This window comes from Arvicanthis niloticus, chromosome 6 (genome assembly GCF_011762505.2).
Source record: "Arvicanthis niloticus isolate mArvNil1 chromosome 6, mArvNil1.pat.X, whole genome shotgun sequence".
Lineage (NCBI taxonomy): Eukaryota > Metazoa > Chordata > Mammalia > Rodentia > Muridae > Arvicanthis > Arvicanthis niloticus.
Window position 1 is genome coordinate 86,908,391 of NC_047663.1, and position 15,036 is coordinate 86,923,426.

The 15,036-nt window shown below is 44.9% G+C and overlaps 1 protein-coding gene across 8 annotated transcripts in view; it reads right to left on the reverse strand.

The window, feature by feature from the left end:
* Positions 1 to 271: 271 nt before the first annotated feature.
* Fbxw11 (F-box and WD repeat domain containing 11) overlaps positions 272 to 15,036 on the reverse strand; it is a 98,077-nt gene continuing 83,312 nt past the window's right edge. For all 8 annotated transcript variants that reach the window (XM_034504866.2, XM_034504868.2, XM_034504865.2 and 5 more), the window contains 8 exons: positions 14,788 to 14,925; positions 12,547 to 12,665; positions 10,888 to 11,137; positions 8,375 to 8,493; positions 7,608 to 7,718; positions 6,615 to 6,693; positions 4,381 to 4,566; positions 272 to 2,461 (listed from right to left, as the gene is read on the reverse strand). In XM_034504866.2, the coding sequence (XP_034360757.1) occupies positions 4,405 to 4,566; positions 6,615 to 6,693; positions 7,608 to 7,718; positions 8,375 to 8,493; positions 10,888 to 11,137; positions 12,547 to 12,665; positions 14,788 to 14,925 (978 nt within the window). In that variant the 3' untranslated portion in view covers positions 272 to 2,461; positions 4,381 to 4,404. The remainder of the gene's footprint in view (positions 2,462 to 4,380; positions 4,567 to 6,614; positions 6,694 to 7,607; positions 7,719 to 8,374; positions 8,494 to 10,887; positions 11,138 to 12,546; positions 12,666 to 14,787; positions 14,926 to 15,036) is intronic.

The following is a 15,036-nucleotide window of genomic DNA, read 5'->3' on the forward strand; positions in this document are numbered from 1 at the left end:
GCTGGGACCAACTCCAGGTGGGAGTCCTCCCTCCGCTCTTGAAGCTTTCTGGGAAAACTGAAAGTGAAGAATTCCACAGGCCAAAAGCACTGCCCTGAGCTTCACCTTATAGATGATTTTGAAAATCCACCTTTAAAGGTATGTCACTTAATTCCTGGTACGACAAAACTGCTTTTCTGAAAAATGTGACAGAACATTGGAGTACTGCAACACTTTATTTAGAGTATTGGCTTGAATTAGTAGCTGAAGTAACAATCGCCATGAAGCCAGGTCAGGTGTACTGCATAAGACTCATCTTGATTTATTGTCATTACTTAGCAATTTATTGGACAAAGGTCAAACTTTTGTTTTTATTAAGCACATTCCACAGTACAAAGCCGTCATGATAATATCTGTACAATTTAACAGTTTCAATAGCTGTTCAGACACACATTTCTTTCAAACAGATAATTGGCAAACATAATTAATTACCAGTTAGAATTAGACTACCCCAGTGCTGGAACACATTAATATAGCAGTAATTTACAGTTGCTCAATTACGGCTAGCAAAATAAAGTCCAGAGTGCACTGGGAATTACTACTGCAATCCCAGAAATTGGAATTCCTTGGGTACCCAAGTCCCCTGCTATAATTAGTAGGCACAATTTAAAGGTCGTGTGCATATCTGAAGGCTGTGACCTCCCAAGGATCGACAGGAACTTCTATATTAAACATGCAAAAACAACAGAAAAGTCCAATTGTGCAGAACTCACCTCCTCTCTCCTCCCCTCTGGGTGATCCTGTCAAATGGGTGATAACCTGTGAGGTGGTGTGTTTGCACCCTCTTATGGACCGGGGCCTACTCTCTATACATTTGAGCCCCCACCTCTCAGAAACAAACATAGAAGCATGTGAGAATGATTTATTGGGAAAACAAACTAACTAAACTAAAAAATTTTTTAAAAAACTAAAAAGGAAAGCCAACCCAGTAAACACTTCCACTACACACTGACCCCACTGCATTCACAATGCCAGGACAAGCGGAGCCCAGAGGCCGTCTCTCTCCTAGAGTGTGCTTCCATGGGAAGAGGCTTCATTCATAGAGAGGGGATGGTTGGTCCTTTAAAACAGTACTAACATTCCTTGATCTTTGAAAATAACGGCAAGGGGAAATCAAAACCTAATCTGGAAAGAGGAAATCATGTCACCAATGTCCTGCCTGGGTGGCACTCTCATGTGGGAACTTGGAGAACCACAGTGAGGAGTGACAGCAAAGCTGACCGGGCCTGAGGCAGGAGTGCCTTGTCCCCAGTATGGGCTCTGAACAGCTGAGCTGCTCCCCAGGCTCTGACTCGGCAGCCCCCAATCCCCATCAGAGTGCAGGGAGCCCCGAGCCAGGAGCCCTGGCCACAAGGCCGCCAGCCCCATCTCAGGGTCACTGCCATGTGATGGGACGCTGGACAGAGAAGCCAATGGTCACCCCGAGGAGGCGAGCACTAGCTCTCGGGGTACTCATGAGGAAAAAGAACAGTGGTGTGGAGACTGTGAGGATACCTGCCCACTGCAGATGCCACACAACAAATAACATGGGAAACTTCTCAAGTTCCATCTGAAAACACACAGCACACACACAGACAGTGACAACTAAACCCAAGTGAATACTGAAGGAAGGTCTAGGCCAGCACAGCAACCCTGGAGTCAGGTGTGACATTCTCCACAGTAGTGTCTCAGGTGCAGGGGGCCCGGCCAGCAACCTTGAGCTTGAACTGTTATGTACATTATATCTACATGCGGATACAGTATTTTAAATTAGGAGGCAAGCACTCGGATAAAGGTGTTACTCTACCAAATATAAGAAGATGAGAGGGGAACAGAGAACAGTTAATAAAAGAAAATAGCTATATTACCTGTGCAGAGGTAATATAACCTGCTTATTTTTTAAATTAAAAGAAACAGAAAGTGTAATCCAAAAATACTAAAGTAATCCAGATCTGCCCATTGTCCGACACATTCCTCTGCACGTCAGAGGCGACGGCGACTGTGACTGACAGTCTAAGGAGAAGCTGCTGCTGGAGAGGAAAGCCCTGAAGACTCTGGGTAGTCGTCTGGCACCCAGCATTTCACCAAGAATGCAAGGCTGCTTTTAGTACCAAACCAAGGCGCAAAGCGACGATGTAAATTAGAAGCAGGGCTTCTCCTGACGATCCTTGCTGTGTGTCCTTCATGGAAACATGTGCATTGGAAGCTCTGGGGTCTTCACTGAAGGGAGGGGCATGAGCTGCTGCTCTACTTGCAGTGGTGAGCTAAGGAGTCCTTCTCCAAGTAGAGCTGGGGCGCAGTGAGAAATGTCAGGGCTTGAGGGGTGGGGCTGCTCTGTGTCTACCCAGCATCTGGAACCAAGTCCAGCCCCCAAACTCAGCTGTGAACGAACTCCCTTAGGCATATGATAGCCATGTAGCCAGTAGTTCAAGACCAGGAAACCCTGATGAAGAAAGGAGAATGACATTACTTAACTAAACAGGACATGGAAGGGACGCAGAAGGCAGGTTCAAAAAGGAAAGAGGAAGACAGGGGTGGGGTAGGGTGTCAGACCTTCTCTATCTCTTTCCCGTGCCCCTTAGGCTTTTCTGACTATGCCTGGTGAGGAGCTCTGTGTCTTCTGCCTCTGTAAACCTCTAGAGTCGTGTGCTCTGAAAACATAGCTCAATGAGCACTGGACTTACAAGAGAAAGCAGTGAGGGAGATGACTGTATTGGCAGAGACAGTGTGAATAATGGACGACCAGGAGCGGGAAAGCTGCTGATGGCCCCAACCCCCACACACACAGCAGGTGTCACCAGCCCACCTTGCCCTGCAGTCCTTTGGGGTCCACAGCTGTTCTAAAGGGAGCCCTCAACTCTCACTACTGGTCAAACCCAGATGTTCACAACAGCACAGAGCCACCATTCCCGATGCATAGCTCTGATTCTTAAAGTAATTGGCTGACATGTTATACTATAGGCTGTGTGAGTCCTAACTACTCAGTTCTGCCACTGAAGCCCGGAAGCAGCCACAGTGACATATGAGTGCAGCTAAGCTGCAGTCAAACTGATATTATGGAGGTTGGAATTTTAATATCACAGAATTTTTTATATGGCATGACATTTTTCAGGTGTAAGCATTGTTTCTGGCTTGCAGTGGCAGAGAAACAAAGCAGACAGCGGGCCAGTTCCAATGCTGGACTAGTGTGATAAGCCTGAGCAAGACAGACGTGAGAGTCACTTACGGACTTGGAACCTAGACTCAAAATAACTGAAACAGACTAATGGTGTGTGCCAGTGTCACCTAGCTTCTTCTTTTAGACTTTAATAAACTAGAACGTAAGTAACAAAAAGCTACAAAGAATTAAGTAATGCTTTTTAATTAAGAGAATTTAACCACAGTCTTTAAGTAGTCATGAAGTAGACAAAGTGGGATGAGTACAGAATCCAAAGGCCTCTGGCAAATCTTCCAGGTGGGAATCCTGTTCCCAGTAGTCATGCAGACCTGGGATGTGGGCAAGCCGGGCTTCTCCCTTCTAAACTGAGCATGGAGGTGAGCAAAGCATCCTGTCCCCAACAGTATGACGGCTTTGTAACTAGAGCCAAGGACCTGCTTTCCGACATACCTGTAACCCCTCCCTCACCATGAAAAATGGCTTTCAATTTGCACAGCATAATTAACTGTTCCCTGTGGGGACTGCAGTGCAGAGTGGATGGTGGTGATGGGAAGAATGTGGATTGTCTGGTGTGTATGCATGCATGGGCATGTACATCTGTCTATCTGTCTGTCTGTCTGTCTGTCTGTCTGTCTGTCTGTGTGCCCACCTGCCCGCCTACCTGCCTGACACAGAACTGAAAGACCAGGTAGAAAAGTTGATTTCTGCACTCCAAAATCAAACCTGAAAAGCGATCCTGGTGTTAGACAGCTATGACCATGTAGGAACTCATTTAAGTAACTAGGTTTTTGGTTTTTTTTTTTTTTTTTTGGGGGGGGGGGGGTGTTCAAGACAGGGTTTCTCTGTGTAGCCCTGGCTGACCTGGAACTCACTCTGTAGACCAGGCTGGCCTCAAACTCAGAAATCCGCCTGCCTCTGCCTCCCAAGTGCTGGGATTAAAGGCACGTGCACCACCACTGCCCGGCTAGTACCTACTTTTTTAAAAACAAGCATAGCCATCATCACCTATCAATGGTGACATGAGAGCCCACAATGTGCAGCGGAGCCTATGGAGACTTTACCTGTTAGGTCTGGTAGAGGGTGTCACTCACATCACCTAGAAACCTCAGTCTCCTAATTCCCAGAGGGAAAGTAAAGCCCAGAAGCAAGGTCTTGAAAAGTTCTCTTGAAGAGCCCAGGCGGGAATGGGGTTTGAGCATACTCACCAGATTGGGCCAAAGTGCAGGCTGCTATCTGGAGATATAGGTGTAGGTTCTGGAGGGAGAGCGTGTCTCATTCTGGGCACTGGGAGGCACATTTAAGAAATCCCAAATCAAAATAGTGTCATCATGGGAGCTGCTGATGATTTGAAACTCATCAAACTGCAGCCGAAACACACGTCCAGAGTGTTCCTACAGAAGAGCAGATTGGTTAACATGCAGTGAGAACAACTTTACAGCCCCTACCACCAGAGCTGGGACTCAGCTCAGGTTGGAAAGTCAGCGCTTCTCAGAGCCTCCTGCATGGCCTTCCAGACACCGAGCTGCATCCTTTCTCTGAGAAAAAACACTCTGCTTTCTCTGAGAACAAATGCCTTCTAGGTTTTTCTTTTTTAAATTAAACATTATGTCCTACATCATGGCCTAGTAATATGTCACAAAAGAAAAACAGAGGTCATGAGAGTTAATAACTACCTAGGATATACTGTAAAACCTAACTCAGAGGGGCGAAGTTGCTACAAAAAATTTTTTTTAAGATTTATTTTATGTATATAAGTACAATGTAGCCGTCTTCAGACACACCAGAAGAGGGCATCGGATCCCATTACAGATGGTTGTGAGCCACCATGTGGTTGCTGTGAATTGAAGTCAGGACCTCTGGAAGAGGAGTCAGTGCTCCAAACCGCTAAGCCATCTCTCCAGCCCCCTATAATTTTTTAAAAAAAAGGATGACCAAGAACATCTATGTTGAATCACAGCAGACATCAAAATTCATGGTAAAAGTAAGAGTGGCCCTTACAGTTCTGCCTGCGCTAGTCAATGCAGGGAGATAAAAAATACAAACACAACTGTAGGTCTAGAGAGCATGCTCAGTAGTTAAGAGTACTTGTTGGTCTTGCAAAAGGACTCAGGTTCAATTCCCAGCACCCACATGGTAGCTTACAACCATCCAGAACTCTAGTTCCAGTGGATCCAACAGTCTAACACAAGGTGACCATATACACAAGTAGGCAAATTATTCATACACATAAAGCTAAAATAAATAAATACATATATATTTATTTTATCTTTTGAGGCAGGATTATCTATGCAGCCCTGGCTGTCCTAGAACTCACTCTGCAGACCAGGTTGACCTCAAACTCAAAAGATCCACCTGCCTCTGCCTCTCAGGTGCTGGGATTAAAGGTGAGCGTCAACAGCGTGACCCTAAAGATCATTTTCTAAAAAGAAACAAAATTGCTGAAAATTTTCAAGAAAAGCCTATCACTGTTTTCAGATGTCTTCTCAAAGGGAAAAAAAAAATGCAACAGAAGCAGACACAGCGTTAAAAGTCAACAGCTTTGAGAACACTCAAAACGACTCTCATATCAAAATACAAGTATTTATTTGGTCTTAAAGCAACAAGACATTGTGCCATTACATTGACATGGACAATCAATCACCTGGAGGGCATCAGCGTAAGTGGACTAAAGTAGACACAGAAAGACAGATCCCACAGACTGGAATCTCACAGAAATGAAGCAGAAAGAAGGGTGCAAGGGCTGAATGGGAGGAGAAAGGTGGGCTGAATCCAAAGTTTCACCTAGACTGCAGAACTCCCTGTCAATCCTCCACAGCACTAGAGTGACCACAGTAAAACGCATAGTGTTGAATGTTTCAAAATTTATTAAAAGTATATGTAGCCAAGGTCTTATGGCCTCAAACTCACGATGTAGCCAAGAATGACCTTAGACTCCTAATCCTCCTGCCTCTGTCCCAAGAGCGGAAGTTACAGGTCTAAACTACCATACTTTGTTTAAAAAACGAATTTTTAATATTTCTATCAAAGAAATGAAAATTGACATATTAATTAGTTGACAATTTTTCTATAATGTATGTTATAGACCAAAGTATCACACTATTCTCTTTAACAACATAATTATTCATTAATTTAAAATAAATTTTAAAAATTAAAGTGTTTCTATGTGCCAAAGGAGTCCAGGAGACTGAAGGGAAAACTCAACCTTAACCATCCGCCACTGTGCAGTTATAAAACATAACATTAGCACATGCTATAGACACCCCTAAGGCTACAGGAGAGATGTAACATAATCACGAGGGTGCCTGCTCACTACAGAGGACACTGCAGTAGTGTAAATGTACTATGCTCTGGATGGCCAAAATTACCCATGACTCTCTGAAAGCATGGTACAAGACACAAGCTTTCCTGGGCACCCTCCCTACTCCAACAAATCACATACCACCAAGGTGCGCAGACACAATGTGCTTGCTGGGGCCCGAGGGTCAAGAGCAGCCTGCAAGTCCCAGACTTTAATCTTCCTACAAGGAAAAAGGAGACTGAAGTTAGTAAAAGAGTTGACATTTTCTACCCATTTTTCATGACAAAACAGCGTACTTGAAAGGTCTACAACCAAACCCAATGGGCAACATGCTGGTGTTTTTAAGTTTCTGAACTTAGACTTTGAATATTTGATTTTAGAAAAAAGAACCTAAACCCTTTCAGAATTCCTGAAACCTTAAAGGGATTATTACTGCTGAGGAGACGAACACACAAAAGACTCAGGGTTACCTAAACTCATTTTCTATGTTACAAAATTCAATATTCGGGGGACTGAGTATGAGATTCCCAGGTTGCCTTTCTCCAAATGAAAAAATGTTTAGCACACTAATGGCCCACTGAGCAAGCATATATAAGGCAGGACTGGGACTTATAGCTTCCATCTGTCATTGAGAAAAAAAGGAGAAAAGGGGAATTGTATTACCGAGATCATGGGGGAAGGAAGTGTTTCCTGGTTTATTTATAATTAAGGGAAAGAATTCCCTATAGTTTAATCTGTGTATGTGCATGTCTATGTGTGCGTGTGTGTCTGTGTGGGGAGGGGGGTATGCAGGTCTGAGGACAACTCTTCTAGAGTGAGTTCTCTTCTTCACCAGGAATGAACTCAGGTCACCAGGCTTGTGCAGTAAGCACCTTCACCAATGCCATCTTGCAGGTCCTGCTCTTTATATCTCTGTTACTGGTTACAGCACAAGTTAGACTTCAGGTGCCTGGCTACAACATGATTGAGGAAAGCTTTACTTCATCTTCCTGGATCTGAGCATCCGTCACCTGACCCACTGCTATGACGGATCTTTCTCACATTGAGTTCTGAATTGACATTGCTGTTTCACACACAGCAACTTTGTTCTCGACAAGACTACAACAGCCATGCTCATGCAGATGAAACACATACCCATCATAGGCGCCACTGACAATCCTCTTGTTATCAAAACGGATGCACCGGACCAATTCTTCGTGTCCCTCTAAGACTCTTAAACAGGCACCACATTCAATATCCCATAACCTTGAACAAGAAGCAGAGTCACTGTGAAACATATTCCTGCATGGGACTCACCGCCCCCAAGTTCTGTGCAGGTGAGACTTTCCATTCTCCTTGGATCCCATATTCCCCTCTCATAGCTCATAAAAACCGCTAAATCTAACATTCGTGCTTTTAGACTAATTTAGGCAGAAACCTCACTTTCTGTTATATTTTGTTTTATGCAATTTGAAACCTCTAAAAGTCATTTTCTAGTTAAAACAAATCATCAACAAAAACATTTCAATTATGCTTAAATCCTGGGAATTCTGATGTCTCAGCTGATAATCCACAGAGCCTAATGGCCTCGGAAAAGCTTTTCTGGAGGAGATGTGGACTTGAGGCAGGAAAGGAGAAAAACAGCAAGGGAGGGCAGGGGGATCACACACAGCCAGCCAGGGACTCCACCGTGGTGGTCTTCCCATCCCAAGGAAGCTCAGTCATGACTCGTGTACACTAGGTACCAGGGTGATTCGGTTCCTAAGGAGTGGGCCTTGGGAATACAAACCCACTGGCCACATATTAAGTCTTTGCTTTGCCTGATTCACAGGGTGTAAACTTCTATGTGTTCTGATTCGGGAGTGAGAGACTTTTTTGTTTTCTACAGTGGTTTTGGTAAGAAGAAACTGATTTCTACGCACCGGATGGTATTATCTGATGACCCACTGACAACAAGCCGGTCCCGGTACTGCAGACAGGCGATACCTCGCTTGTGCCCATTCAGAGTACGAACGAACTCACAGGTGCTCGTGCTCCACACCTGCAGAAAGGCAGCAGTGCAATTAGGACAATACCTTTGGAGAGCACTGGCAGGGATGTGTACCCTACGATCCTGGCATTCAAGAGATAAAATGTGTGGCTACAGAGTAGGGAGAGAGGGCACACAAGGATCACCCCAAATGTCCAGCCATAAACTCTCTTCTCAGTTAATGATAGGCTGAACAGAAGTTGGCCAGTGTGAGTCTTCCTGGCCATGAGTGATAAAGCTGGAATAAAATTCAGGGGAGTTAAGAAGTCTAAAGTTAAGAAGATCTCTAAAGAGATCTTCACAAAGGTTCAGGCCTTTCTTTCTGTGGAGCAAAGAATCTGTGGCTATGTTTCATGCCTGCTCACATGTCACACTTCATGCACCTGACAGACATACTGAATCCTCACTGTCCGCATCTCCCACTTCTCACTAGTTTCTTGAGTAGCACCATTTATTTTGCCATAGACTCCTAATATTCCATACATGATTTAAACATCTCCTCTTGTGAGTCCATCTGTAAGATCCTGATGCACCCAGGCATACTACACTTACTACATGGTGAACCACAGAAGGACACACACAGTCCTGAAGTGACAGTGACAGCAGCATTTGCAGCTCAGCAGAATGAGCAGACATTTCTATGCCCCAAACCCATGCCATATACGAAAATTTAATTCAAAGAGATCAAAGATCAAATCGGAAGAGCTGAAATTATCAGGGGAAGAACAAAGCAGCTGTAAACCTCTAGCATTAGGCAATGGTTTCTTAGGTGTCGCAGTGAAAGTACGTACAATACAAAAAATAAATTGATAAACTGGATGTTATCAAAATTAGAGGTTTTCGCACTCCCAAGGATGACATCGACAATGTAAAAGAATGAAAGAAAAATCATTTATCGGATTAAGGGGCTCATCTCCATAGTGTATAAAAAATGGTTTTTTTTTTTTAAAAAATACAACTCAACCAGAAAAATAAAACTATCTAAGTTTTAAGTGGGCTTAAGATACACGTATCCAGAGAGGCTACAGAGACCAACAAGCAAGCAAGCAAGCACCACTAGCCACTGCAGAGTAAAAGCAAATCACCACATCCTCCTGCAGCCCAGGATAGCTAGAGCTCAAAATAAGACAGTGACAAGTGTGGACAGGTGTCATGTGGAACAAACTCCCCACAGAAGTGACTTCTAATCAGGCCCAAGTGTTCCTGACTGTCAGGGCTGCTCTTGTGCTGACTGTTGTCATGTGGCTGAGTTAATGCACACAAAACCCGTTTGTTCAGCTTCCAGACACCTATGGTTTCATGTAACACAGCCCATGACTTATAGGGTGAGTTATTAGGGAACAGAGCTGTCCAGTGCTAACCATTAGAAATCCTTAAAGCTAGCACATGCTGGCAGGACCGTAACATGGGACAGCAACCTGGAAAACCATTTGTAGTTTCCTACGATGTTAGTTAATTAAGAGAACTAAATAAACGTGCAAAAATAAATGGGTAAATGTTTATAGCAACATTATTCATGACTGCCAGGAAAGGGAACCAGCAACAGTCCGTCAGCACAGAAGGAGAAAACAAAGTGTGATCTAGTCAGAGTGAAGATAGATTTGGCCACCAGAAGCAACAAAGCATTGCTCTGTGCTGAACTGTATACTACATGAGAAAGCCAGACACAAAGGGCCACACAGCACGATTCTGTTTACATGACATGTCAGAACAGGCAAACGCAGGGGCAGAGGATAGGCTGCTGAATGCCAGGAACACGCGAGACAGGGGAGCTGGTGAATGTGATCAGCATGGACAGTGTGAAATTGTCACAGAATCAATTCAATTAAGAAAAAAAAATGTGTGTGTGTGTACACATACAAACAAAATCAGTTAACATAGATATGGGAATCAGAACTGAACTTCTTACACCCAGTGGGTTATCTTAGTCTACAATTGCTGGCCACATGTTTGCCTTCCATCTGCCCAAATGGAACTTCTTGAAGGCAGAGACATGTCTTGTTCATCCTTCTTTCTCCAGCATCTAACCATAACAGCAAACTATCAGAAGACCATAAACCAAATCTAAGCTCCACATGACTAGTGTGAGCCATGTTTGTGAAACAGAGACACTCACCGTAGAAAAGCATATGGGGTGGCAGTATGAGATGGCCCGTGTAAAGTCCCTTACACACAGCACACTCAGGGCAACTACCCATGGCATCTCATGAAATTAGCAACTGTTCTCTATTGGGACTAATGGCTTTTTCTTGCCTTGCCCGTCATGGCTCCAGAAGCATGTGGAATGGGAAGGCCTCATTTGAATACATAAAGAATAGACCCTGCCACTTGGCATAAGCCACGTCTGCCTTTTCTGTGCTGTATAGGGACAGGAACAGTCAGGCTGAAGACTGCAGACACACTCACTTTAATGGTCCTGTCTCCAGAGGCAGACACGATGTACTTATCATCAAAGTCTACAACATTGACAGCAGCACGGTGGCCAACAAGGACACGGCGTAAAGTGATATCGGTGGCAGAAGCCATGTCCCACACAGCGATGGAGCGGTCCTTGGAACAAGTCACCATCAGTCCATTGCTGAAGCGCAAGTGCAGGACAGCCTCATTGTGATGGATGAGTGTGTTGAGAACTTCACCAGTGTTCACATCCCAGACTCTGGAAGAGACCAGAAAGCTGTGAGAGTGAAGGCCAGGGAAAGGTGACACATGGGCTCATGTCACTCTTGCTGGACCAGGTATGTGCTGCCAGCAGAACCCTGACAGCAACCTTCTTCATGCTGATATATCTAAGATGCATTTTAGAGGAAGTTAAATCTGGCTATCTCACACTTTTAAGTAATTAACTCAGAGATGTCTTCATTCTGAGGAATCTGCTGCTTATATCTGCAAATTAAGCTGTGGTGTTTTATCAAAGCACTTTCTGTCTGACACTTGAGACATTGGGTGCACAGGTGTAACATCTCTAGAAAACGCCCCAACATTCTAAAGGATACTCTGTCACAGACCAGAAGACAATCCTGAAGGCTGAGCAGTGAGTGACCTGAGGCAGAAGCAGCAGCCTAAAGGCCAAGCCAGGGCAAGGGCAGCCACTGTGCTGTGGGCAGGGTTGACTAGAGTCTGACAGTGTGACATGATAGAAAAGGGGACATCATAGAACCCAGGGGTAGAATCAACAACTATCCTATCTCCTCAGTGTGCCTGTAACTGAGCAGTCATCTCTAAGCATGAGACACCTGAGAAGATTTGCTCCTTTCTGCTCCTCATTCCCTGCAGTCCCCCTCAGTCCAGCCAGACTTTGCAGTACAACGCCCTTTTCTCTGTTGGACTTGGGTCACCCTGCCTGCAAGCCTGTCAGGCATGGGAAGGTGTATAGGAGCATATCTCAGTGACGTTCCTTTTTTATCTTTGATACCCAACTACCAGTCACAGTTCCCGTCTGCAATGTCTTCTCCACTCTGCCCTGGGTTGACAACTAAAAACTAAGGTCTCCACCATTGCAATTCCTATAGATACAGTCACGGGTTACCTAAACTCAGAGTTCAAAATGCACTGGTGTGACTTCCAGGAAATTAACTTCTTAGTTTTCTAAGGTACCAACAAAGATGAAGACGATGCCTCAAAGACCTAAAGGAGATGCCTGTAATCACAATGTATCATCTCTGCCTCTCTCTCAGAGCTCATTCCCCAGGGTCTGCAAACAGCCTGATTCTCTCAGTTTCCCACCCTTCACACTTCAACAGCAGCAGACTTCTTCCCCTCTGCTCTGTTGGCAGGCTCCTAAGAACAGGAGGGAAGTTAACAAAAGGCAGTGTGATTATATAGGAGAGCATACTGTCATCTGTATAGAACATGGCAAGAGGAACAGGACACATCTAAAGCTCAGCCTTCTGCTCTATCTGCTTAGCACAACTCCATCAAAAAGAATCTGGAGATATAGTAAGTTAAAAATATGTCTAGAACACATGTGTGCATGCACGTAGGTGTGCAAATCTCTGACGAGGGTATACATCCCTGTCTCCTCAGAACTTTGTCTTTAAGATCAGAGCACGAAGCCAGAGCACTCACCTCACTGTGGAGTCTGAAGAACCAGTTACAATGACTCGTTCATCATACTGGAGGCAGAGGACAGAGCCTGTGTGTCCTGTTAGCACTTTCAAACATTCCAGGCTGCTTTTATCCCAGATCTATTGAGACAAGATCAAGCACAGCAGTAATTTAGCGCACACACTCACACAGAGATTCCCATGCATCCTGCACTCTGAATCACCAAAGAAACACACAGGGTGTAGGAAATAGGATGAACCTCAAACAGGAGAAGAAATGGGCAATACCTTCCAGCACGCAGAGTAGACACACAGCTCTCCTTACGGTGCAAGGAGCCATTAGCCACTGTGCTCATTCAATCAGCAGGTTGACAAAGGGGGTTTTTAATAAAATCTGGAAAGGGCATTTTACTCTCAGGTAAATGTGACAGCCTCTATGAGGACCCTTTAAAATGCATACTCCTTATAGCTTCAAAACTTTAAAAATATAGAACAAAGTACCAAGGTTCTTAGTAGGAAAATGCTCTACTACAAAGTTAAACTAAGCACTTGTTTAGTGCTTAGTTTAACATGTGGTGACACATGGTCCTCATTTCTGGAAAGGAAGGAAGCAGAGCAGCAGCAGCAGCAGCAGCAGCAGCAGCTCCTTTCCCAGCCTGAGCTCTTCCTTCCCTCCTTTACTGTTCTTCAGAGTTCTACTTCCAGTGCAGCACACACTGAATCCTCCATCGGGCAGCCTTGTCCACTCTGCTCTTTAACTCAGTAACATTTACTTAAAGCTCTCCACGTCTTCCTATGGCTTGTTAAGCAAAATCTTTTCAATGCTGAAGTTATCCTACTACCTGGACGTGCCCCAGCTTATCCATGCCCCACTGCAGGACACCTGCTCACTCCCAAGGCCTGCCAATTAGAAATAAAGTTGCTGCAAATGTGTGCAGGTTTTGGGGTGGACTGAATTTTCAACTGGATCATATATGATAAGAGTGTTTACTAAGAAACTGCCAAGCTGCCTTCCAAAGTAGCTGAACCATTTCACACTTCCACAAGCAACGGATGTGGGCTCTGCTGGATTCCTCACCTTCACCCAGCACTGCCGTCCGCCACACTATGGAATGCGATGCTTCTCATTGCTGCTTCCCCTTTCTTGACGGCTGGCAACATGGCCATCTTTGCAAATGCTGTTTTGTTGGCTAGACACGCTCTTTGGAGCTGTATCTATTAAGGTCTCTACCTGTTTTTTAAAATGTGTTTTCTTATTGTTGAGTTTTTATAGTTTCTGCACACTTTGGCTAGGACTCCCTCATCAGATGTGTCTTTTGCATGTATATCCTGTCAGTCTGAAGCCTGTATTTTTCTCTCAGAGCAGAAAACTGTCACACTACTGAAGCCTAGCCAATCAATTCTTTCTTCACAGACCATAGTCTGGTATTACATCTACGTCATCCCTAAACCCAAGATCATTTTACCATACAAGGTAGCAATCCAACTTCCAGGTTTTCACTCACTCAAGTGAACTGAACTTACATTCTGACAAAGACCTTGCACACATTGATTGCTAGAGGCTTCATTCACAATCCTGAGAAGCCATAGGCAGCATGCACACCCCTGAGAACTAAATGGATTAGCACACTATGATGCACCCAAGAACATGGACTGCTACTTCACACCAATATGAACTACTGCTAAACAACGCAGAAGAGTGAGGTTGAATGCACCTGTACTGAGCATAAGAAGTCAGTTCTAAAGTCTGTTGCGTGTTATATGGTTACACTAATAGGAAATGCTAGATTTTACACACACACACACACACACACACACACACACACACACACACTTGAAATGTGGGGGGGAAGCCGGGCGGTGGTGGAGCACGCCTTTAATCCCAGCACTTGGGAGGCAGAGGCAGGCGGATTTCTAAGTTCGAGGCCAGCCTGGTCTACAGAGTGAGTTCCAGGACAGCCAGGGCTACACAGAGAAGCCCTGTCTCGAACCCCCCCCCCCAAAAAAAAAAGAAATGTGGGGGGAAGACCACTGGATTCCTGGGTGTAAGGATGGTCTGAGGGAACAGGACAAGTGAATCTGGGGGATATCATAAACAGAGAGGACCAAATATGAATACGCTCAGGGACAAGTGAGATGAGACCGGGGTGGGGGTAAGGGGCGCCGAGGGAGCTGGTTCCTACCCCCAGTAGCAGAGACTGCCACACCCCAGCACCTTACCCCTGAGCATCACTCTAAAGTAATACACAGATCAGTAACTCACCTTGATAGAGTTGTCCCGGAGGCCACTGATAATTTTGTCATCATCATACTGCAAGCAGTAGACACCCTTACTATTTTCAGAGCGGCACTGGATCCTCTGCAAGTTGTGTCGGCCACACCGCCAGTTGGATTCTATGGTCTGGAGGAAGGAGGCAAGAGGTAGGGTTTGTGAGCCAACTGTTCCCGGAGATTTAACAATCTGGTATTGCTTCCAGAAGCAGAACACCAGAGACCCTGTGTCTGGTGTTTT